General features: G+C 42.3%; 1 protein-coding gene across 1 annotated transcript; it reads left to right on the top strand.

Moving 5' to 3' along the window:
- Nucleotides 1-25,684, top strand: LOC138792820 (ileal sodium/bile acid cotransporter-like). Its single transcript, XM_069970750.1, has 6 exons — nt 1-517; nt 10,174-10,292; nt 12,871-12,959; nt 19,196-19,371; nt 21,779-21,936; nt 24,669-25,684. Exons 1-6 carry the CDS (start codon nt 105-107, stop codon nt 24,806-24,808), a joined length of 1,095 nt encoding a protein of 364 aa, XP_069826851.1. The 5' UTR covers nt 1-104; the 3' UTR covers nt 24,809-25,684.
- Nucleotides 25,685-26,625: the final 941 nt, after the last annotated feature.

Raw genomic sequence — 26,625 nt, 5'->3', positions numbered from 1 at the left:
TAGCAGAAGAAGCAAATAGATAAATGGAAGGAACAAACCTCAATGGATCATACATTGTACTGATTTACAAAGTCCCATATTAGTCATTTTCTTTGACAATCAGAATGGAACGCTACAGTATTTTTTCACCCTCCAAACTTCTCCTCCAAAATGATACATGTCCTGAAAAGGCAACCATTTGTGAGGGAACATCCTGTGTATTGCCCGATGACAATTTCAATGCTATTCTAAACACAGTTTTAAGTACTGTCATTACAGTCATGTTAGCGCTGGTCATGTTTTCAATGGGCTGCACTGTAGAGGTAAAGAAATTCTGGGGTCACATAAAACGCCCCTGGGGCATAGCAGTAGGATTCCTGTGCCAGTTTGGGATAATGCCCCTTACCGCTTTTATATTGGCTATAGCATTTGACGTTCATCCAGTTCAAGCTGTTGTAGTTTTAATTATGGGTTGTTGTCCTGGTGGAACTGGTTCCAACATCCTGGCATACTGGGTAGACGGAGACATGGATTTAAGGTAAGATACATATATGGACGTCAAGCTTGTTTTGTATTTTTCCAAGCCTTTATATAATACTTGTGCTGTTGTATAGAAATATTTAAGTAAGTTGTGTCCTTGATTTCAATAGACATTAGCTCTCCAAGTTCTAAGTAAGGAAGACAAATCTAGCTTAATGGTGTGTTCACACCTACAGGATCTGCAGCTGATTTTCTGCAGCAGATATCATTTAAATAACTGAACACAGCATCAAATCTGCTGCAGATCCCGTAGGTGTGAACGCACCCGGGTTAGGGTACAAACCCACACACCGTATACACAGCAGATACGCAGCAAAAACGCAGCAGATTTGAAGCAGATTTGGTGGTGCAGATTTGATGCTGTGTCCAGTTATTTAGATCTAATCTGCTGCGTATTTGTTGCGTGTTTGTTGCGTATTTGCTGCGTATCGCAGCAGTAAATAAGCTGCGTATACGGAGTGTGGGTTTGTATCCTCAGAGACCTTTTGTTTTAGGATAAAATATATCACTTCTAAATTGCCCTCTTCTTTTACCAGCCATATTCAGAATTTTATTTATATTGTGTCTTATAATATTGCTAAATCCACATTATGCACATTTTCAACTTTGTATAAAAAGATATTCACATTCTATACGAAAAAAAAAACAAAGAAGCATTTTAGATAAAGGCAATGAACAATTTTTCCTTCAGCATTATATAAACTGCATTCATATTAGGAATTTCTCAGTTAACTCTTCCATAACGACATATAGTTAACACTATTCCCTATTTAAAGAAGCCATATTTTTCTCTCAATAGAAGAATAGAGAGATAGATAGATATATTGTAGAAATACCCACAGCACTCCAAATTGGCAAAAGCAAACGTGATTTATTGCATAGTGAAACAGCACAACAATGTCAGAAGCGACGTTTCAACGACCTCCGTCGTCTTTTTCAAGCGTGACAACACATCAAACAGCAGATCTTCTTATACAGGTGAGTGAATTAGTGGCAAACAGTGATTGGTGCATGAGTGCACGTGATTAGGGTTTAACAAGCAAACATAATATGTTTCTAAATCATTACATGTGACTACAAAGTACAAAATTCATGTACAAGAGTTCAAGTGTTCGTCTTTACTGCGGTGGGTGGTGAGTCTGTCCGCTGCAATCCAACATTCATGGTATATTGTTATCTGTAATACAAAATCAAAATTAATATGCAGAAGATCCAGCGTATGTACCATGAATGTTGGATTGCAGCGGACAGACTCACCACCCACCGCAGTAAAGACGAACCGAGGCAGCAACTGAGATATCTTAAAAAATTGGATGCAGTACCGGACCAATTGTATGATCTGGGGTGATGCAATTCTCCTACAACCGTCCCAAGTACCGGTATGATTGCTTCTTTATTAATCTGTGGTGACTGTTCACACTATGTGTATGTAGTGATGGACATGGGAATAATCAGCCGTAGATGCTAAGGCGGTGGTACCGGACCATGTAGTGATCCGGGGTGATGCCGCCATGCAGATGGCTGTATGAAGTACCTAAGTTCCATCACTGCTACTACTACCCACAATCTCCACAAGAGTCCCATGCACGATGGGTATTACTAGTTTCCATCTAGCGAGGTCATGCGCACAACTGCCGAAGTTCAAGCTCTATCTCAACCGGTGGTGAGCCGTAACCGCTGCAATGACCTAAATAACTAAGAGACTCTTATGGACTTACTTATGAACTTTATGGATGCTTCGCCGTCTGGCCCAAGCTTCTTTCACTACACTTGAACACTTGTACATGAATTTTTGTACTTTGTAGTCACATGTAATGATTTAGAAACATATTATGTTTGCTTGTCAAACCCTAATCAAGTGCACTTATGCACCAATCACTGTTTGCCACTAATTCACTCACCTGTATAAGAAGATCTGCTGTTTGATGTGTTGTCACGCTTGAAAAAGACGATGGAGGTCGTTGAAACGTCGCTTCTGACATTGTTGTGCTGTTTCACTATGCAATAAATCACGTTTGCTTTTGCCAATTTGGAGTGCTGTGGGTATTTCTACAATATATTCAAGGTGGAGTCGTGGTCTCGGCTACCCGCTGGCACCCACATCGAGTCATCTGGTAGTGCTGTTCCAAGATACAAACTCTCTAGATCGATAGATAGATAGATAGATAGATAGAAACGGCAAGAGACTGCAGCACACCGAAGTAAAGGTGAATAGTGTTTATTCCATCATCAAGGTACATACAACGTTTCGATTCAATCCAGAATCATTATCAAGCATGCTTGATAATGATTCTGGATTGAATCGAAACGTTGTATGTACCTTGATGATGGAATAAACACTATTCACCTTTACTTCGGTGTGCTGCAGTCTCTTGCCGTTTCTACATTGGGGATCCTATGCCATAGGACTTTCACTGCACAGCACCCACCGCTCTGGATCTGGACGTGCGTCTGTTACTCTGCTCTAGATAGATAGATAGATAGATAGATAGATAGATAGATAGATAGATAGATAGATAGATAATAGTTAGATTGATAGATAGATAGATTGATAGATAGATCCTCATTGCTCCGAAGCCAAAGCATTTATATTCCTTTTATATTTTTTCCACTTACATTCCTAATACAGCACTAATAACGCCCTAAAATACATTCTACTCTAGAAAAAGCTCTGAAAAGAAAACCAAAGCCATGGTGTGTGGCATTGTGGTTTCTATTTTTACGAGATCCATGGCAGATAAGAAAGATCTATTAATATACATTTTCCCCCAATTAACTAACTAATGGGTATATTTAATAAAGGATTCATCATGTGTCGGTCAGATTTCCTTTTTTTTTTATTTTTTAGGCTGGGTTCACACTACGTATATTTCAGTCAGTATTGTGGTCCTCATATTGCAACCAAAACCAGGAGTGGATTAACCCCTTCACGTCAGCAATCTGTATATACGTTCCTATTGCACATGCCCCGTGCAGTAGGAATGTATATATACGTTCCTGACTGACAGGGGCTTTGTGATGAGAGTGGGATCGCTGCAGGGACAGCAATCCCGCTCTCATCTGAGTACAGCACCGGAGATAATGAGGATCAGCTGCGATCCCGCAGCTGACCCCCATTAACCCCTTAGTGACCGCCGAAACGCCGCTGTATTTCATCTCCCCCCACCGTGAATCCACGGTGGGGGAGATGAAATAAGTAAAATCAGACCCCAGATCAGCCCCCCTAGTGCCCCAGTCACTAACCCCCCCTCCCGCGGCGGCCATCGGATCCAAGATGGCCGCCGCCATCACTGTGAACAGACTAATGTCTGTTCACAGTGATCTAAAGTAAAAATGAATGAAAGCCCCATGCTCTCCGGCACCGGAGGTAGTGGAGAGCATGGGGCAGTCATCGGGACCCCCCCTGTGGGGTCCCGGTACAAGCGATCAGCGGTATATACTATATACCGCTGATCGCTTGTGCCATGTGGAGCCCGGCAGTTTTTATCCACTGTCACCATGAATGATTGGTGACAGGGGATAAAAAGTGATGTCCCCCAAGTCGCCCCCCACCCCCCCTGTCACCCCCCCTACCCCTTAATACATTACCTGCTCCTGTAGCTCCTTTCTCTTCGGCGTCCTGGCTGGTTATGAAGTGCGCATGCGCTCCACAACCAGCCAACTCTGAAAATTTTAAGTGACAGAGACCAATTTGGTCTCTGTCACTGAACTATAATTACTGTGCTAGAAAATATCACAGTAATCATAGAAATACAGTGAAAATGAATGTATAAAGTACAAAAAGTGACAAACACACAAAAAAATAAAACACACTTTTTATTATAGTAATAATTGCAGTTTACTCCCAAATTACCCCTAACCCCCCCAGATTACCCGTAACCACCGCAGGTTGCCCGTAACCACCGCACGTTGCCCGTAACCACCCCAGATTGTCCGTAATCACGTCTGATTGCCTGTAACCCCCCAGATTACCCGTAACCACCGCACGTTGCCCGTAACCACCGCACGTTGCCAGTGACCCCTTCCAGATTGTCCGTAATCACCCCAGATTGCCTGTAACCACCCCAAATTACATGTACCCACCCCAGATTACCTATAAGCACTTCAGTCTATCCGTAACAATTCTAGATTGTCTGTAACCCCCCCAGGTTGCCCGTAATCATGGCAGATTACATGTAACCCCCCAGATTGCACGCAACCACCGCAGGTGGCCTCTGACCACCGCACGTCGCCTCTGACCACCGCACGTCGCCTCTGACCACCACACGTCGCCTCTGACCACCGCACCTCGCCTATGACCACCGCACCTCGCCTATGACCACCGCACGTCGCCTCTGACCACCGCACCTTGCATCTGACCACCGCACCTTGCCTCCTACCACCGCACCTTGCCTCTGAACACCGCACATCGCCTATGACCACCGCACGTCGCCTATGACCACCGCACGTCGCCTCTGAACACCGCACGTCGCCTCTGACCACCGCACCTGGCCTATGACCACCGTACGTCGCCTCTGACCACCGCACGTCGCCTATGACCACCGCACGTAATAGCACTTTAGTTTATCCGTAACCACAGCAGGTTGCCTGTATCCACCCCAGATTGTCTGTAACCACCCCAGATTGTCTGTAACCACCCCAGATTGTCCGTAACCATTCCAGATTGTCCGTAACCACCCCAGATTGTCCGTAACCACCCCAGATTGTCCGTAACCACCCCACGTTGCCCGTAACCACAGCAGGTTGCCTGTAACCACCCTAGATTGTCTGTAACCACAGCAGATTGTCCGTATTCACCCCAGGTTGCCTGTAACCACCCCAGGTTGCCTGTAACCACAGCAGGTTGCCTGTAACAACCCTAGATTGTCCACCCCACGTTGCCCGTAACCACCCCAGGTTGCCTGTAACCACCCCAGGTTGCCATAATCACCGCAGGTTGCCTGTAACCACCCCAGATTGTCCGTAACCATCCCAGATTGTCCGTAACCACCCCAGATTGTCCAGAACCACCCCAGATTGTCCTTAACCACCCCACGTTGCCTCTAACCACAGCAGGTTACCTGTAACCACACCAGATTGTCTGTAACCACAGCAGGTTGTCCGTATCCACCCCACGTTGCCTGTAACCACCCCAGGTTGCCTCTAACCACCCCAGGTTGCCTGTAACCACCCCAGGTTGATGTAACCACAGCAAGTTGCCTGTGACCACCCCATGTTGACCGTAACCACCCCAGACTGTCCGTAACCACCCCACATTACCTGTAATCTAATGTTTTTATTTTATTTTAGTAACTGCGCTATTCTAATAACTATTACTAGCTGCGGTTTTGCTCCAGCTAATTGGCGCTCCTTCCCTTCTGAGCCCTGCTGTGTGCCCATACAGTGGTTTATGCCCACATATGGGGTACCGTTGTACTCAGGAGAACCTGCGTTACAGATTTTGGGGTACATTTTTTTCTCCTATTCCTTGTGAAATTTAGAAATTTCAAACTAAACCAACATATTATTGGAAAAATTCAAGTTTTTAATTTTTACTGGCCAATTTTGAATACCTTCCTCTAATACCTGTGGGGCCAAAATGCTCATCCTACCTCAAGATGAATTCTTTGAGGGGTGTACTTTCCGAAATGGGGTGACTTTTGAGGGGGTTCTGTTCTGTAGACATTACAGGGGCGCTGCAAACGCACCTGGTGCTCAGAAACTTCTTCAGAAAAATCTGCAGAGAAAATGCTAATTGGCGCTCCCCTTCTGAGCCCTGATGTGTGCCCAGTGGTTTATACCCACATTTGGGGTACCGTTCTACTCAGAAGAACCTGCATTACAGATTTTGGGGTGAATTTTCTCTCCTGTTCCTCTTGAAATTGAGAAATTTTAAACTAAAGGAACATATTATTGGAAAAATTCGAGTTTTTCATTTTTACTGTCTACTTTTGAATACTTTCCTCTAATACCTGTGGGGTCAAAATGCTCACCACACACCAAGATGAATTCTTTGAGGGGTGCACTTTCCAAAATGGGGTGACTTATGGTGAGATTTTACTCCGCTACAGGGGCACTGCAAACACACCTGGTGCTCAGAAACTTCTTCAGCAAAATCTGCATTGAAAAAGCTAATTGGCGCTCCTTTCCTTCTGAGCCCTGCTGTGTGCCCATGCAGTGGTTTATGCCCACAGAGTTTTTCATTTTTACTGTCTAATTTTGAATACTTTCCTCTAACACCTGTGGGGTCAAAATGCTCATTCTACCCCAAGATAATTTCTTTGAGAGGTGTACTTTCCAAAATGGGGCAACTTATGGGGGGTTTTCTCTCTGCTGACACTACAGGGGCTCTGCAAATGCACCTGGCGCTCGGAAACTTCTTCAGCAAAATCTGCAATGGAAAAGCTAATTGGCGCTCCCTTCCTTCTGAGCCCCGCTGTGTGCCCATACAGTGGTTTATGCCCACATATGGGGTACCGTAGTACTCAAGAAAACCTGCATTACAAATTTTGGGGTGCTTTTTCTCTCATGTTCCTTTTGAAAATGAAAAACTTTAATCTAAACGTATATATTATTGGAAAATTTTAATTTTTCATTTTTTTACGGCCTAATAATGAATACTTTCCTCCAGCCCCTGTAGGGTTAAAATGCTCATTATACCCCTAGATTAATTCTTTAAGGTGTCTAGTTTCCAAAATGGGGTCACTTATGGGGGTTTTCAGTATACAAGCCTCCTAAATCAACTTAAGAAAAGAACTGGTCCCTAAAAAAATCAGTTTTGGAAACTTTCAAGAAAATGTGGTAATTTGCTTATAAATTTCTAAGCCTCGTAACACCCTAAAAAAGTAAAATATGTTGATGAAATGAAGCCAGAATAAATAGGACATATCGGTAATGTGACTTAGTAACTAATTTATGTGATACGACTTTCTTTTTTAGAAGCAGAGAATTTCAAAGTTCATAAAATGCAATTTTTTTCAATTTTTCATGATTTTTTGATGTTTTTCACAAAAAACACACAAAGTAGTGACCAAATTTTGCCACTAATATAAAGTGCCATATGTGCTGAAAAAACAATCTCAGAATCGCTAGCATACGTTAAAGCGTCACTGAGCTATAAGAGCATAAAGTGAGACAGGTCAGATTTTGAAAAATGAGCCTGGTCTTTTAGGTGCAAATAGGCTTGGTCTTGAAGGGGTTAAAAACACAGAAAGGATCTGTTCACATAATGTTGAAATTGAGTGGATGGCCGCCATTTAATGGCAAATATTTGCTGTTATTTTAAAACAACGGCTGTTATATTGAAATAATGGCAGTTATTTACTGTTATATGGCAGCCATCCACTCAATTTCAACATTGTGTGGACAGATCCTTTCTGTGTTTTTAATCCGATCTGGTTTTGGTTGTAATATGAGGACCACAATACTGACTGAAATATACGTAGTGTGAACCCAGCCTCAAAGTGCGTAGCCTGCTATGCTAGTCTGACCATCAAAAAAGCAAGTTCTGGTAAATTATTATATAACATCAGATAAAAAGACATAAAGTAAAAATATTTTTGCACCCAGTAGTTAGACAATAGAAAAACTGAAATTGCTCAGCAGCTGGTATTGGAATATTTTTTTCCCAGGAGATGAATAGTTTTGGTTGATTCCAAATTTTACATAAATATGACTGTTTTTTAATGAGGCGGATTGACAAAATACAGCAATTCTTGTGCTGTGTTTTTTTGTTTTTTTTTTTACAGCGTGCACCATGTGGTATAAATAATGGTATACAGTAGTTGTACAGCTTGTGTCATTACAGACGTGGCAATACCAAACTTGCACAGTTTTTTTTTATTTTGTAATGTTTGATGTATTAGTTTATTCTGTAAGAGGAATACAGTGTAGTTTTATTATATGGGGGAGTTATTCTGTTATCTTTTATTGCCCTTTATTTTACCTTTACATTAGTATACATTGACCAACTTCACTACCACTGTAGTGCATTATGCTGACAGGCAATATATACAGCCATGTCTGGCATTTCTGTGTAGAAGCATATCCATGGCAGGCCCAGGGGCCTTCAGAAGACCCCCGAGACTTAGAAGTTCGGAAGCCAGGACATTGCCTGTGGACTTCCGATCGGTAAGAATTAGAGATGAGCAAACCGGGTTTGGGTTCGAGTTGATCGGAACCCGAATGTTCAGCATTTGATTAGCTGGGGCTGCTGAACTTGGATAAAGCTCTAAGGTTGTCTGGAAAAAATGGATACAGCCAATGACTATATCCATGTTTTCCACATAGTCTTAGGGCTTTATCCAACTTCAGCAGCCACTGCTAATCAAATGCCAAAAGTTCGGGTTCGGATCGACTCGAGCATGCTTGAGGTTTGCTCATCTCTAGTAAGTATCACAGACTTACACAATCAAAACCCATTACATGCCACTGTCTTGATTTGACAGCTGCATGTAATAGGTTAAACTACCCAAGGGGATAAACTACAGCTCTGGGTAGTTACAGCAGGAGATCAGCTTAGTTTAGCACAATGTCTGAAGAGTCACATATTTATCTACAAAAACATAATAAAGGTAAAACATTTGACTTGGTTTTATAAAAAAAGGGTTTTGGGGGTATGTTGATAAAACATAATGAGCACTTGAAGTTTTGCATTATATGGCATACATTTTAATTCAATTCAGTAAGAAAATACAATGTAGCCCCAAATTTGGTTCTGTGCTTCCATAAGATCAGAGACAGAAGAGTGGCCTTCAGAGTGACTGGGACTGGACCAGAGCTGGGCTGTTTCAAAGTAGTACACATGCAGGGATTTTCTTCCCCTTACTTCTCTGGCCAATCACATACTCCACTCTTGAATTCCATGACATCATTTGGCTGAACATGTACTAAACAGGCTACATAGACTACTGGAGAATGATTTACACAGTACATTAGTATACATGGCATGTGGAGAGGAGTTGCTGATGCACTCCTCTAGCATTCAGCATGTCAGTGCAAACTCATGTGTGTCAAGCACATATTCCAGAGTGACTACATGGGATATCAGCAGACCTGTGTGAGACCTGCTTGTCAGTCAGTAAGAAGGTAGGGGGTGCATTGTGAGGCAAAAATGCAAGACAGGCAGTGGCAGTGTCATAGACAATGTGACACTGTGAACAAATAAAAAAGTTTTCTTTGCTAAAATAAAGAAGCAGCCAAATTACACAAAGGTAATACTTTAGAGCAAATGTACCATCAATAGACTGGCGCCGGTCTATTCCCAGGCACTTAAAAAATCAAACTGAGACAGCACTGGAAAAAGTGGAAAAAAATCAAGAAGTTTTTCACAAGAAGTGCTGTCTCCTACATTTACTATTCCCAGGCACTGTCCTAGCCTCAAGCACCTGAGGCGGGCCTACCCGCCCCCAGTGTGACGGAACCCCCTCCCATTATATTTTAAATATGTTTGAAGTTATACAGTATATAAAAATACATTAACTCACACTCCCCATGTATCATTATGGCAGCTGAATACAAACAATGATAAAGGCCAATGCATTGCTTTACCAGCCTTTAGTATAAAATCTGATTTTCTCCATGTGTTTTTGCTCTGTGTTCTGGCTGTTATTATACATTTGGTTTTAACAGATATTATGTATGTTAACTATAACTGAATATTGATTTGTTTTGCAGTATAAGCATGACGACTTGTTCCACACTCCTTGCATTGGGCATGATGCCACTCTGTCTCTTCCTCTACACTAAAAGATGGGTTGATTCTAGTGCCATTGTTATTCCTTATGACAGTATTGGTAAGTCATTTATTTGGCATAATATAATATCAGATATAATTATTAATGCACATTAAGCAAACTGTACAGCAAACTGTACAGATTTTTTAACTTTAAGAAAGAAATGACTCATCTGGAAATGTTACAAGCTTAGGCATATTGCACCATCTCAATTTTCTTCTCCAAAGTCATCCATCTGTTTGACAGCCTGGTGATATATTTTGCTTACTCTTCATAAGGGAACTGTAATGGTGCCGTTAGATTTCGTTCCCTGTGTGTGAATTCGGCTGGAAGAACCAGCCGACGCTCTATCTCTCTGACCTGATTCACACACTTCTTCCTGTGCTGCCAGGGAGCCGACACCCGGCTTCATGCTTCTCCCGATTCCTCTCTGGTGCTTGTGGGGTTAAGCCTTCAGGTGTTGCATTGCTCCTGAGGCTTGCTCCATTTAGAACACAGGGAGGGCTCCCTGGCTGCTATTGGTCTGCACCACTGCAGTCAGACTCCTTGCTCCTATCAGGGGTGGGGCGGGAGTTCCTGCAGCATTTAGTCTGGCCATTTCTATCAGAAGTTGCCAGTGTATGTTTGGTCTCCAGCTACACCAGCGTATCCTTTATACTGTTTGTTATTTGACACTTGGATTTGGAATTGGACCTGGACTTTTCCTCTGCCTCACCCCTCTGTACTACGTTACCTCTTGTGCTCGACCTTGGATTGGACTCTGTTTACCCTTTGCTTACTGATTTGGATTTTGACGTTACCTCCTGTTGCCGACTCGGACTGTCTGACCTGTTCTTGTATACCTGTCTGTGTATTCTGTCTACCGCCCTGTATCCCTAGTTAGGCTAGGGACTGTCGTCCAGTTGCTGCCCTGGGGTTTAGCCCAGGGGGGCAAGTAGGCAGGGACAGGGGTTGCGAGTCGAGAGAAGGGGCTGCCATCTTCCTGGACCCCAGGACTCCCTGACAGGTGCTTAAATTCTAATGTGAATGTAGTAAAGATGAATTAAAAAGCCCTCCATTGGCTCCTTTAAGAATGACAGCTGAAGGAGAACCAGGCAAAAATGTCAGTGTGCATATATACTATACAGAACAAGGAAACGGATCCTTAAAGCGACTCTGTACACACAATCTGACCTCCCCAAACCACTTGTATTGTCGGATAGCTGCTTTTAATCCAAGATCTGTCCTGGGGTCTGTTTGGCAGGTGATGCAGTTATTGTCCTAAAAAAACAACTTTTAAACTTGCAGCCCTGTGCCCAACGGCCGTGTCCTAGATTGTGTATGCATTAGGCTGCCACACCCTCTCTGTCCCTCCTCTCTGCCCTTCTTATCATTAGGAATGCTCCAGGCAGATTGTCTCCTATTCCTCAGCTGTGTCAGCTCGGCACATGGGCTGGATCATTGAAGGGAACCTGTCACCCCCTGCAGTAATAACAATAACTGCATCACCTGCCAAACGGACCCAAGGACAGATCTTGGATTAAAAGCAGCTATCCGAAGGTACAAGTGGTTTGGGGGGGGGGCAGATTGTGGGTACAGAGTCGTTTTAAGAATTACCTTGGTTTCTGCACTGATTTCAAAGAAAATCATATAGTTACAAAAGGAAAACTGTCGGCACCGTCTCAGCACAGGAACCCACACGAAGACCACTCCCATATGTAATAACACTCGACCACTCATAGTGCTCTGCTTAAACAAGTCCAGCAATATCTTGGCAATAGAAAATATAGTGAAGGCGGCACTCACCAGTATCGGTTAAAAGAGTCTTTATTGGGACAGAAATCCAAAGAAATGTAGAGGAGACTGCACATCCAAAAAATCTTCACTTTAATCACACCAGTGCAACGTTTCGGCTATAGGAGCAGCCTTTCTCAAGCAGTAAGAAAGGGACAGAAAAGGCATCAGCAAAAGATGCTTTCCACAAAAATTAAAGAGCGACGGCCACTGCCCTGAGCTGTGGGTGGGACCAGTGTGTGAGCAGCAGCTTAAAAGTGACATATGTATATGTAGTGTTAGTGAGCTGAGCACCTTTTGCTGATGCCTTTTCTGTCCCAATAAAGCATCTTTTAACCGCTACTGGTGAGTGCCGCCTTCACTACATTTTCTGTTGCCAAGATATTTCAAAGAAAATGTGGCCATAATTGTTGTATAAGTGAAAATTATAGACAAACATAATTCATGTAAATCATACAGCCCTCCAGCTGTTGCAAAATGACAATTCCCATCATGCCTGGACAGCCAAAGCTTTAGCTGTCCAGGCACAATGGGAATTGTAGTTTTGTAATAGCTGGAGGGCCGCTGTTTGACACTTGTTATATAAATTAATAAAATACAGTTCTTTTACTGCATAAACATCTTGACAGGATGGAGCTCAACCTTTTTTTTCAGATATTCAAGGTCAAGGTCTCTTCAGCTTGACACCGTGGACGGCTGCCTGTAAAATGTTTTTACACCTTTGAATTTTTTATTTTCTCACTGATCATAGGGCAACAAAGCAGGGCAAAAAAGACAAGACCCATGCAGTTTACATGTTATTAGGCTAGTTACATCGAAGATTCCTAAATATTGTATAATAAACTGACTTTGTTCTTTCTTGCAGGTATTGCTTTAGTGTCTCTAGTTGTGCCAGTTGGAGTTGGAATTTGTGTTAATTACAAATGGCCAAGAGTAGCCAAGAAAATCCTTAAGGTGAGTAAGAGATTTTTTTAAAATATTACTCAAACTTTACAGCTCACAAATAACTTTGATTGCCCCATCTAACAAAAATCAAGGCATTGCATGTGCAATAAAGTAGTAGCAGTAGTAGTAGTAATAGTAATATTAGTATTAGTAGTAGTAGGCTATTATCACACGTTCTCACAACACATGAAACAGGCCATTCTGTGACCCGGCCGTGTCACAGAACGGCCGGTGTCAGTGAAGATCAGTGCAGTAGCGGCCAGATGAACTTAATTTATGTTGAATTGGGATGGGGGCGCACCCGTGTGCACCCCCATCCCCACTCACCATTGCACACAATGGAGAGTGCGGCATTGTGTGAACTGACAGGTCTGTGCAGCCGCTGTTTAAACATGTCCGTTTTTCATATGGCCAATAGGAATCCTGGTCGGAGTGTATACTACGTGTTCCTCTGACTTCAATGCAATGTATCTTTTGTATTAATCACGGCCGTTGTTGCAAATTGGCAACATTAGCTGTGATTAATATAAAAGATACGATGTGTGAACGTGGCGTAAATCTGCATCAAATTCTGCAAGTAAAAATGCCTGCAGTTTTCTAAAGTTGTTTCTAGTGATGTTTTGAGAAGCATTTTGTACAGGTATCCAGGACCCTCAAACTATAAACTACAGGTATAGAAGTCCTCCACCAACTATACATTACAGGAATGCAGCACCTTCACCAACTATATATTACAGGTATACAGGACCCCCAACTATACAGTACAGGTATACAGCCCCCCCCCCCCAATTATACACTACTGGTATACAGGACCTCCCTCAACTATACACTACAGGTATACAGCCTCCCCCCCCCAAATATACACAACAGGTATACAGGACCCCCTCAACTATACACTACAGGTATACAGCCCCCCAAATACACACTACAGGTATACAGGACCCCCTCAACTATATGCTACAGGTATACAGTCCCCCACCCCCCACCCCAACTATACACTACAGGTATACAGGACAGATGTTTGATGTTTTTAGTTTATTTCTAATGTGCATAAGCTACAATTTACATAAACAGTACAGAACTGTATATAGGGGCATATAGGGCTACTGGCGATTTTCCCTTAAACAAAAAAAACAAGGACATAGATTGGCCTCCTTGGCACCTTAGAATAAATCTAATTAACACACTGACACTTTATACTAGGGCAGCTCCGGGTACATTTTCTAGTTTCTCATATTGCTCTGGTAAAATAAAAGTTGGGCTGTGATTGGTTACTCTGGGCAACATGGAGAATCTTACTTTAAGTGTAATAATTCTCCCTTTAGTCTTTTCATTGATGCATTTGTCATACACGTCATCTGTGGTATAGTAAGGGCCCTATCATACCAACAGATATCTGACAGATTATCTGGCAGATTTTTGCAGCCAAAGCCAGGAACAGGCTAGCAGGCAACACTCCTTGATTTCAAATCTGCCCTCAGCTCTGCTAAACAGGACTACTTTACTTCCCTCATATCTTCCTTATCTCACGATCCTAGGCAACTGTTTAACACCTTCAACTCTCTTCTCCGCCCCCCACTGCCACCCCCCACATCTCTCATCTCTGCTGAGGACTTTGCCACATTCTTCAAGCATAAAATCGATGACATCATAGTAAGCTTCCCCTTACAGTCCCCTCAGCTCCCCCTTATGCCCGTCCAGTGCTCTTCCCCACTAGATCACCTCTCCACCATCACTGAAGAACATCTCTCCAAACTACTCTCCACATCACATCTCACCACCTGCGCACTTGACCCAATCCCATCCCACCTTATACCCAACCTCTCCTCAGCACTTGTCCCAGCACTAAGACATCTCTTTAACCTATCACTAACTTCTGGAATCTTCCCATCTCCATACAAACATGCAACCATAACACCCATCCTTAAAAAGCCATCCCTTGACCCTACTTCCTTATCCAGCTACTGCCCCATCTCGCTTCTCCCTTTTGCCTCAAAACTCCTAGAACAGCATGTCTACTATGAACTAGCCTCCCACCTTGCATCCAACTCGCTTTTTGACTCCCTGCAATCTGGCTTCCTCCCCTACCACTCCACAGAAACTGCCTTAACCAAAGTGGCCAATGACCTGCTAACTGCCAAAACCTCACGCCAATATTCTGTGCTCCTTCTCCTTGACCTATCTTCTGCCTTCGACACAGTCGTCCATTCTCTCCTCTTACAAATTCTCTCATCCCTTGGCATCACTTGCTCAGCCCTCTCCTGGATCTCCTCTTACCTCTCCAACCGCACTTTTAGTGTCTCCCATTCTCACACCACCTCCTCTCCTCGTCCGCTCACAGTTGGTGTTCCCCATGGCTCTGTACTTGGGCCTCTTCTCTTCTCCATCTATACCTCTGGCCTGGGACATATCATAGAATCCCACGGCTTCAGGTACCACCTCTACACTGACACTCAGATCTACCTCTCTGGCCCGAATGTCACCTCTTTGCTATCCAGAATTCCAGAGTGTCTGCCGGCCATATCTTCCATCTTCTCTTCCCGCTTTCTAAAACTCAACATGGACTAAACAGAACTTATCATTTTTCCCCCATCCCGCTCTACCCTGCCGTCTAATCTGATAATCACTATCAATGACTGCACTCTATCCCCTGTCCCCCAAGTCCGCTGCCTTAGGGTCACCTTTGATTCGGCCCTGTCTTTTAAACCGCATATTCAGGCCCTGACCACCTCCTGCCGCTTTCACCTCAAAAACATTTCCAGAATTCGCTCTTTTCTCACCCCTGACTCCACCAAACTGCTGGTCAATGCTCTCATTATTTCCCGCTTGGACTATTGTAACATCCTCCTCTCTGGCCTTCCTTCTAACTCCCTTGCTCCCCTCCAGTCTATCCTTAACTCTGCCGTCCGACTAATGCACTTTTCCTCTCGCTTTGCCTCTGCCTATCCCCTCTGCCAATCCCTCCACTGGCTCCCCATTGCCTGACGTATTCACTTTAAATTATTGACTATGACATACATGGCCATCCACAACCTGTCCCCTCCGTACATCTCCGACCAGATATCCCGCTACCGTCCCTCACGCAACCTTCGATCCTCCAGTGTGCACTCCCCCCTTGTTTACCTCGCACAACCGCCTCCAAGACTTTGCCCGAGCCTCCCCCATACTCTGGAACTCACTACCCCGACACATCCGGCTCTCATCCACCATCAAGTGCTTCAGAAGTAACCTGAAAACCCATCTCTTCAAACAAGGCTACAACCTACAATAACTCTGCATCACACTTGAAGGGCTGCACTTTACCTCCTGTTTCTCTCCCAGTACCTTATAGATTGTAAGCCCTCGCGGGCAGGGTCCTCTTCCCCATGTATCAGTCTGTCATCTGCCTTCATGTAATGTGTTTTGATCATGTAATGCTCTTGTTTGTTACCCCTGTCACCTGTATAATAATAATAATCAGAGAACATGTCATAAAGGAAAGACTGAGATTTCTCCTATTTTCAAATGCATTTCTGGCTTTCGCTTACAAAATCTGTCAGATAATGTGTGTGTGTGTGTGTGTGTGTGTAATAGGGCCCTAACATGCAGTGGCCATGTATGTTTTGCATTCACTCTCCATTAGAGCCCTCCTTTTCGGGACCATAATAAAGTTTGAGTGAACTTAAAACAGGCCATAGTCTCTGAACTCAAGTCCCATAGCACTTGCACCAGCATAATACAGTCATATTGAGCAAGGCCGAAAGAAGGTGAGCCAATAGAGCGCAGCACTAGCTCTCTGACTTTAACCCCTTAAGGACGGAGCCAATTTTCGTTTTTTGCGTTTTCGTTTTTTCCTCCTTGTGTTTAAAAGGCCATAGCACTTGCATTTTTCCACCTAGAGACCCACATGAGTCCTTATTTTTTTGCTTCACTAATTGTACTTTGCAATAACTGGTTGAATTTTTGCATAAAGTACACTGCGAAACCAGGAAAAAATTCAAAGTGAGGTGAAATTTAACAAAAAGCGCATTTTTTTTAAATTTAGGGGTTTTTTGTTTTTAGGCCATTCGCCCTGGGGTAAAACTGACTTGTTATGCATGTTCCTCAAGTCTTTACGATTACAACAATATATATCATGTATAACTTTTCTTTTATCTGATGGCCTGTAAAAAATTCAAACCATTGTTAACAAATATATGTACCTTAAAATCGCTCCATTCCCAGGCTTATAGCGCTTTTATGCTTTGGTCTATGGGGCTGTGTGCGGTGTCATTTTTTTGCGCCATGATGTGTTCTTTCTATCGGTACCTTGATTGCGCATATACGACTTTTTGATCGCTTTTTATAAAATTTTTTCTGGATTTGATGCGACCAAAAATGCGCAATTTTGCACTTTGGGATTTTTTTTGCGCTTAAGCCGTTTACCGTGCGAGATCAGGAATGTGATAAATTATTATTTTGGGCGATTATGTACGCGGCGATACCAAACATATTTATTTATTTACCTTTATGTAAAACATGGGAAAAGGGGGGTGATTCAGACTTTTATTAGGAAAGGGGGCTTTTTACTAAAAAAAACTTTTTTTTTTTTTTACACTTATACTAGAAGCCCCCCTGGGGCTTGATCTCTCATTGAGATCTTTGCTGTATAGTTATACAGCAAAGATCAATGAGATCGGCACTCGGATGCTTTCGGCTGCTGCAGCCAAAAGCATCCGAGTGCCGAGCCGGGTTCAGCGCCATTTTGGCGGAGACCTCGGCCACTAGACATTAGGGAAGTGCTGCAGCCGGTAATCGGACGCTGCTGTCATTTTTGACAGCTGCATCTGATTACTGTATTAGCGGGCACGGCGATTGAACCGTGCCCGCTAATACCCGCGGCCCTTGGCTACACGCGGCAGCCGGGGCCGCGGCGGTTCACCGCTCTGAACACCTCTCGGGGACATATGACGTACGGGTACGTCATATGTCCCTAAGAGGTTAAAGGAATACTCCAGAGAAAAAAAAGTTTTCAAATTAACTGGTGACAGAAATTCACTTCTATTAAAAAATCTCAACTCTTCCAGTACTTATCAGCTACTGTTTGTCCTGCAGGAGGTCATGTATTCTTTCCAGTCTGACATTGTGCTCTCTGCTTCCACCTCCGTCAGTGAAAGGAACTGTCCAGGGCAGTAGTAAATCCCCATAAAAAACCTCTCTGGACAGTTCCTATCATGGACAGAGGTGGCAGCATAGAGCTCAATGTCAGACTGGAAAGAACACACCAATTCCTGCAGGACTTGACATTTTAAATAGAAATCATTTACAAATCTTTATAACTTTCTGACACTATTTGATGTAAAAACATTTTTTGTTAACGGTGTACCTCTTTATGTTGTAAAACAAAAGAGTGTTATTATAAAGAGCTGTTATGGGAAGCAAAGATATAAAAAGTTGTGTAGATCTAAGGTACAGAGCTAGCAGGGACCCTTTAAAGGTGTACTCCGGGCTAGGGGGGTATTTTTATGGATCGCCAGGGAGGGGGTGGAAATTGAAGCCCGAGGTCACTTACCTCCCCCGTTCCAGTGCCGGTGCCCGGATCGCGCCGCCCGGTACTCCCGTCTTGCGGCCGCTTCCTGGTCAGAGCTGCTGCATGAGACGTGACGTCTCAAGGCAGCTCTGCCATTCAGCAGCCGAGGCGGGGCCATTAGTTCATATTTAAAAAATGCAACATGTGTCACTGACATTAAATAAAACTTGTAATGTCATAGATATGCCAAAAGTTTTCATTAGTCACCATCACTAGAACACGTAGGGAGAAGTGCTTGGCTAAGCACTTCTCTCCCCATCTTTTTCTTCACTGCAGGAGACAGATTCTATAAAGTCATGTTAGTTCTAGTGCTAAATAGAAATGATTGAACAGCGCCGAAGTTCACATTCGTACGAACCCGAACAATCGGCACGTAGGACCATACAGTTTAATATTAATATTATTGCTCACTTTATAAGCATGGCGATTGGGATAACCACTTTTATAAGCTCAGTCATGTCATTGAAAAAAAAAAAAATCTTCTGTGACAAACACTTCCTCGCTGACCCTGAGTGATTTCAATTATCCCTGATCCATACACTAAATAAGCATTTGTTTATTTCATATAGTTGTATCGCCCAAAAAGAGCATACATGTCGGTAGTATATTCTGTGTTACCCTTTATTATCATACCCAGCTCCTCCTAATCACTGAAATCTTTGCAGGATCAAACTAAATACTGTTGTTTCTTTTGCAGATAGGATCTATTACCGGAGGAATCCTTATCGTAGTTATAGCTGTAGTAGGAGGAGTTCTATACAGAGGTTCATGGGACATTGCCCCGAAATTGTGGATTTTAGGAACAATATTTCCAGCTGCTGGTTTTCTTTTTGGCTTTGTGTTGGCTTATATATCCAATCAGTCGTGGAGCAGGTATGTATGCCAAAAGTTTTATCTATGTTATTAACTCAAAAATGCAATAAAAATATTTTAAAAATGTAGTTTATTTTTTTTAGTTTGCCACTGCATTTTTGGCAGGGGGTGTATTAGGGTGTGTTTTCGAGGCCATGACTTAAAACTCAGAGCGTCAAGCCCAACAAGTCCACAGACAGTTTGCTGGCAATGCCTAAAGCATCTCTGGCTTACTGTACAGCACAATGAGAAGGGACTCCAGTCTGTTTCACTAAAGTCACTGTCCATTAATAGCTAGGGCACCACGAAAACTATTGTGTAAGTGACCGGCGATGTGTATACATCTCCAGTCATATACACAGCTTTAGGCTATGTTCACACAGAGTATTTTGGTCAGTATTTTGCAACCAAAACCAGAAGTGGATAGAAAACACAGAAAGGCTATGTTCACACACTGTTAAAAATTGAGTTGATGGCTGCCATTTAATGGAAAATAATGTCTGTTTTTCAAAATAACAGCGGTTGTTTTAAAATTTAAAAATTTTGTTTTAAAAAACAGACATTATTTTCCATTAAATGGCGGCCATCCACTCAATTTCAACAGTGTGTGAACATAGCCTTTCTGTGTTTTCTATCCACTTCTGGTTTTGGTTGCAAAATACTGACCAAAATACTGAGCAAAAATACTAAGTGTGAACATAGCCCTATGGTGATGTTGTCATCCTCTTTTTTTATGTGTGGTTCTCCGCACCATCCACAAGTTTAGATCCTGCACATTCAATATATACTTGTATAACACTTGTCTGTGGCTTCTTTCTGCTCTAAAATCACTTCATTTTATCTGTGGCCAGTGTCATCTAGATAGGACTTCATGGCAGATGGCCCTCAGGAGATGGAGCTCAACTGGCCTAAATAGAAAAAAAGAAAAAATTGGCAGCACATCTAATCAACTCTGTTCACACTGCAGGTTGCACGCTGCTTGTGGCTTAAAAACAGACCAAAAAAAACAGAAGGTGCAACAGCAACCCACAGATGCAAGGGCTTACCGTATATACTCCTCCCAGTGTACACTCGATAAACACCTGCTCTGTAGATATTAAAAAGTGAGGATCTTAGCAAACTATTTGATCAGAGTGTACCATGTCACCAACGTTAAGGTTTATTGTGTGTACACTGGGAGAAATATATACGGTAAGCCCTTGCACCTGTGGGTTGCTGTTGCACCTTCTGTTTTTTGTCTGTACTTAAGCCACAAGCAGCGTGCAACCATAGATGTGCTGCCAATTTTTCCTTTTTTTCTGCTGAATGTGGGGTGTGTGGCATCTCATTTTGGCTTGCACTCCACCCATGTCCCAAGGGTGCTATAAAAAGAGATCATTTGGCTCCCATCTGCCCAGTTGTAGGCTTATTCAGCCCAGGAGAGGCCATTTCTAGTGTGAAAATGCTAGAGTAGGGACCATGTCTCTGAGGACACCTTAACATGGCAACATGGTAAACTCTGTTTGATCAAATAGTTTGCTAAGATCCTAACTTTTTAATATCTACAGAGCAGGTGTTTATCGTGTGTACGCTGGGAGGAGTATATACGGTAAGCCCTTGCACCTGTGGGTTGCTGTTGCACCTTCTGTTGTTGTTTATTCAACTGGCCTAAATAACACTGTCCTAATAGGAGAGAGGGCTCAACGGTCATGAAGCCCCTCTAGGTGCCACTGTCCGCTGATTAAAATGAAGCAATTTTAGAACAGAAAAAAGACACAGACAAGTGTTATACAGGTAAATATTGACTATGCAGCATCTATACTTGTGGATGGTGCGGAGAACAAAACATAGAGTAGGGAGGTGACAATATCACTTGAAGCAAACAGTGCTGTTTCTGTTGGGTACATCTCTATTTAGGGGAAAAAAACAATCTGCATAAAAAATGCCAATGTGGATACTGCATTTTGGGGGGAAAAACTATTTAAAACCACGGCTAAAGTGAAGAAAAATTGCAGCAAAAAAGCATTGTTTGTAACATATATATATATTATGCTAAAAGCGTGATAAATAACATTGTGTTTTACCAGAAAATACTATGGGGGAGATTTATCAATCTGGTGTAAAGTAGAATTGTCTTAGCTGCCCCTAGCAACCAATCAGATACCAGCTTTCCTTTTTCAAAAAATCTGTAAGGAATGAAAGCTGGTATCTGATTGGTTGCTAGGGGCAACTAAGACAATTCTACTTTACACCAGTTTGATAAATCTCCCTCTAGGTGTTAAATAGGCTTACACATATTCTTCCTCATTAAAGCTAAGGTTGCCTAGGAAAACCTTAAATCTACAGTTTTGCACAAGAAACATTGAAAACATTTTGATAATAGGCATTAAATTGAGTTGATAAAATTTAATATAGATTACTAAAAACAATTTTTGTGTCCTGTATTTAGATGTCGAACAGTCTCATTAGAAACAGGGATGCAAAATACTCAACTTTGTACCACAATTGTCCAACTTTCCTTTACTCCAGAGCAGCTTAGCTTGATGTTCACCTTTCCACTTATCTACAGCATTTTCCAGATTCTGTTTGCTGCATTACTACTGTTAGGTGAGTCTCTTTTCATATAGCGGGAAGTTCAAGTAGCTTCATAATGCACTTATAATGATCTAACTATTGCACCATTTGAATAATAAGGTTTATTTAAAGCTGCAACAAATTCCGCAGCACTTTACAATTCTGGGGCACATAAACAGGCAGACATTACAGAATCACATACTAATTACTAAAACAAGAGGAATGAGGGCCCTACTGGCAATTACAGTCTATGAATAGCACTACTGAAAGGTATCGCAGTGGATTCACACACAGCAGCATACATTTCTGAGGCTACAAATCAGTGGCTTTTATATAAATGGTTTTTTGCAAGAACATTTGGGGGGAATTTATTAAGACTGTTGTACTTGAATCCCTAACCCCCATGCCTCATGCCGGATTGCACACTTTTTAGTAAATCCAGAGGATCTGTGACTGTTGCACGGCAGGCACAGAAATCTATGCCTGCCCTTGAGCAGGTTTAGATTTACGCCTGCTACCAGGTGTGGGAGGAGGCCTTATGTGTTTTGTACAAAAATCTGTACCTTTTCCCTGGGGTACACCAGGGGGGAGATTTATCAAACATGGTGTAAAATAGAATTGGCTCAGTTCCCCTAGCAACCAATCAGATTCCACCTTTCATTTTCCAAAGATTCTGTGAGGAATAAAAGGTGGAATCTGATTGGTTGCTAGGGGCAACTAAGCCAATTCTACTTTACACCAGGTTGATAAATCTCCCACCCCCCCCCCCCCCCCCAGGTGTGTGATTGATAAATTCCATCAATAGTTTTCAGAGAATACCATTCTGACAAATGGGACAGTTACAGAAATTTCCGCAATACAATCTGACACTTGTGAATGCAGTCACACTGTATTACGTGAGTCCACAGCACTACATTTAGGTTATTGTCCTAAGAAATCATTCTTTTTTATGGAAATTCTGATTCATAACATGTTGATTTTTATTTACCACTAAAACAAGTGCTAGTCATAGTGACCGCATTATACCAGCCACAGCTCGAACATTTCAAATATGGCACAAAACCATCAAAGATGGATAAGAATCTACATATAGGGGGACATAATTTAAGACCGGTGTACTTAATATAAGCCCCGCCTCTAATTACCCCGGAGCATTCGCTATGAGGTGCATGCTTAGTTATCCCAGCGGACCTGCGCTGCCCCCTGCCCGTCCATCAAGCGAGCTGGGATGACAGCAGGGGTACACCAGGGAGAAGGTCACAGTCTGCTCATTTTCCGTGGCATTTCCCAAAACTAAAATCACTGTGTTAGGTCCCAAGGTGTCTACTTTGAAGAGGCCTAAGGTGGTATTGCCCTGTGTACAGTTTCTTGTATCTTACATCTTTTATATTACATATTATATACAGTGGTACCTTGGTTTAAGAGTACCTTGGATTGAAAGTTTTGCAAGAAGAGCTCACAGTTTTTCAAAATTGTAACATAGTTTAAGAGCATTGCTTTGGTTTAAGAGCTCCCTGTACTGGGTGGGAGGGAAGTGGAGGAGGGGCATGGTCTGCATAGCGGGGTCTACAGCACTGTACTCTGACCCAGGAAGTCTCTTTCACCTTCCAAATGATAGCAGATCCACTTCAGGCTGGGGCTTGCATCAGGGGACAGGACTGTGTAGGTAATTTCTTCATAGCTGTAACCCTGCTCTCCCTGGTCAGAGAGTGCTGCATTTATGTGCCCACACATGCCTGGCTTATTCCCTCATGCTCCTTGCAGTCTCTGTCAGCCCTGGTGCTTCCCATCCTCTCCATTTCTGCTATAATGTGTCTGCACTTAAACTCAGCTATACACACTGCTGCTATAATGTGCCTGCACTTACACTCAGGTATACACACTGCTGTTATAATGTACCTGCACTTACACTTAGCTATACACACTGCTGCTATAATGGGCCTGCACTCACACTTATCTATACACACTACTGTTATAATGTGCCTGCACTTACATTCAGCTATACACACTGCTGTATAGAAAAGTTTCTGTCACTGTCCTCCTGCACAGCTCTGTGATTCTCACTTCCTGATTGGTCCGTGCTCAACACACACCCCTTCTCATTGCTGTCACGTAACCACACAGACCTCTGACAGCAGCCGTGCTTCTTTATTCTAGCCTGTTTCACTACGTTATTGCATTATGGGAATCTGCAGTTCATTCCTGTATCTACAAACATTGTATGAGTAGCTATTATTTCTGGACGCTGTTCATTAAACAGCATCTGGAAATAATAGGCAGGTACATTATTTTAACGCCTGTTCTAAAGAACAGGCATTAACATAATAATGTGTGAACACAGCGGGCGGCATTGCATTGACTTTAATGCAATTCCGCCCCTGCAGTAAAGAACGGAGGCTTTTTCCATTGCAATCAGCGTCCTTTCCTTGCTTAAATATTATGTTGTGTGAACATAGCCTGAAGCAGGCGTAGTCACAAAGAGACTAGGTTTGGTCTATTGAACCTTATGGTCATGCTGCAGTATACAGTATGTCTGAATACCTTTCTGTTTACATTCTAAAACATATAGGGGACATTCTGCAGATAATAGATGTGAGACACGAGAAAAACAATAAAGAGATAAAGCACATTTAAAGCACTATAACGTGGAATATGTTGCTTGGCTTCAGTCTACAGCATACACTACTACTGATATGTGCAGGACTTTTATGCAAACTTTTATACAAACAGTTGTCATCTAACATGAATTTTAACCTTTCTCTTAGGATACCGTCTGATCTTGTATCTTTCTAAAAACAAGACAGATAATGATAATGAAGAAAATAAACCAGAGTCACTTAATGGAGAGACAAATTTAGAGTTCCAGTTGGATGAAAAGGATGACAAGCTAAGTAATGGGATTTAGCAACTCAAGATAATGCTGCTATATAGCCAAGAACATGGACATATGAGCAGGACTCTGTGTCATATACAAAAATGGTTAAAAAATAATATGAAATTATGCAAATAAAAATAGACATCACTATTAACCAGTCAATCCTTGGATCCAGCTTATAGCAAAGATGAGCGTCCGGACAGCGTCTTTCTTTTACGCTTTTCTGTAAAAACATGTACTGTTGATACAATTCCACATACAGAACTACAATGCTGTTTTATTGTATATGATGTTTTATGTATAGAATGTTAATTTATTGGAACCTCATTGGAATCATAACACCATATTTAAAGGGGTATTCCACTCAAACATAACTTTTCATATGTTGCTGCCCATGGTGGGACTAACAATTCATTCCATACTTGTTATTATCTATGCTAATGCTTTCTGCAAAAAAAAAAAAAAAAAAAAACTGCGAGAGCTGCTCTCTCTGCCTTCCTCTTCTCCCCCTCCCTTCAGAGACGGCTGATGTAAACAAGTCCCTAGCAGGCTTTATCTGCAACTTTTTAGCTTCTTTGTAATGCTAGGGTTAATCTCAGGTCAAGTTGCTGATGAACTCCCTATGATATTTACATCAGCCATCTTGGTAGGCAGTGGGAAGGAGGGGGCTGAGAGCAGAGACAGGCTGAACAGCTCAGACACAGTTTTTGTGTCTTTAGCAGAAAGCAGCAGCTCAAAACTAGGGGAAGGGGGCTGAATAGAAGTATGAAAGGAATTGTTAGTCTCTGCATGGGCAGCAACACATAAAATGTTATGAGTGAGCAGAATACCCCTAGTTCCATTTGTAAAATTATTCTCATATTTTTATAAACACACTGATAATGCAAAATAAACAGTACAACAATATGTGATTCATGTCTTTCTGTACAACATCCTATGATATTCATATAACTGTCATGGCTGCACCTGGTGCAGATTGGTAAAAAGCCGTACATGTTTATACAACCTGTATAGTTCAATGGTCCAGCCATGCTTTATAAAAACAGTGTAGATTATGTAGAGTCACCCAGCCAGCATCTGTCTACATGCAGGTATTAAAGGGGTTAGTCAGGATTTAAAAAGAAAACAAACATAATTACATTTTTTAATAGACAGCATTGTACCTAAACTCCATTCCATTCATTTCAATTGAACTAATACCAAACACAAACACAGGACATGTTTTGGTGGTGGGGGGGGGGTCCTGGATAGCTACTTTACATGCATTTGAAGGTGGGGTATGCTACTGATTGATGGGATGAGGGACCACTTAGATGTTGTTGTACTTTATTGGATTCCCCCATGATGTGATGACAGGGTGCCAATATGATGCTATGGTAGCCAGTTACCTTCAGGTCTGACAAATATAGAGGCATGCTTTCAGTGTGAGCTAAATCCCTTGATAGTTAAATGAATTTTCAGTTGGCTGAAGGATAGATATCAGATGGGTATTGTAAATGGTGTATATGGTTACAAGGCATGTTCCACAAGAGTCTGCTTAAGTGCTATTCTTTTTTATGTTTGTAAGTAGAAGTTTTGATAAGGTTTCTGAAGACACAAATGTGTGCAATGAGGCAGATATTCCTGGAGGAGTCTGTACCATAGAAAATGATTTAGCTTTGTTGGAAGAGGGTGTCAAAGCAATGCAAAACTGCAGTTTCAAATGTGAAATAATGCTCTTGAGGAGAATGGATCCTTTGAGTATTATTTTGGCAGTTCTGTGTTAGTGAAAACTTCAGGAAAGAAGGATTTAGGGGTAGTAATTTCTGATGGCTTTCAAATGAATTAACAGTGCGGCCAAGAGGTAG

This window comes from Dendropsophus ebraccatus, chromosome 5, assembly GCF_027789765.1.
Source record: "Dendropsophus ebraccatus isolate aDenEbr1 chromosome 5, aDenEbr1.pat, whole genome shotgun sequence".
Lineage (NCBI taxonomy): Eukaryota > Metazoa > Chordata > Amphibia > Anura > Hylidae > Dendropsophus > Dendropsophus ebraccatus.
This window is presented reverse-complemented; position numbering and strand designations above follow the sequence as displayed.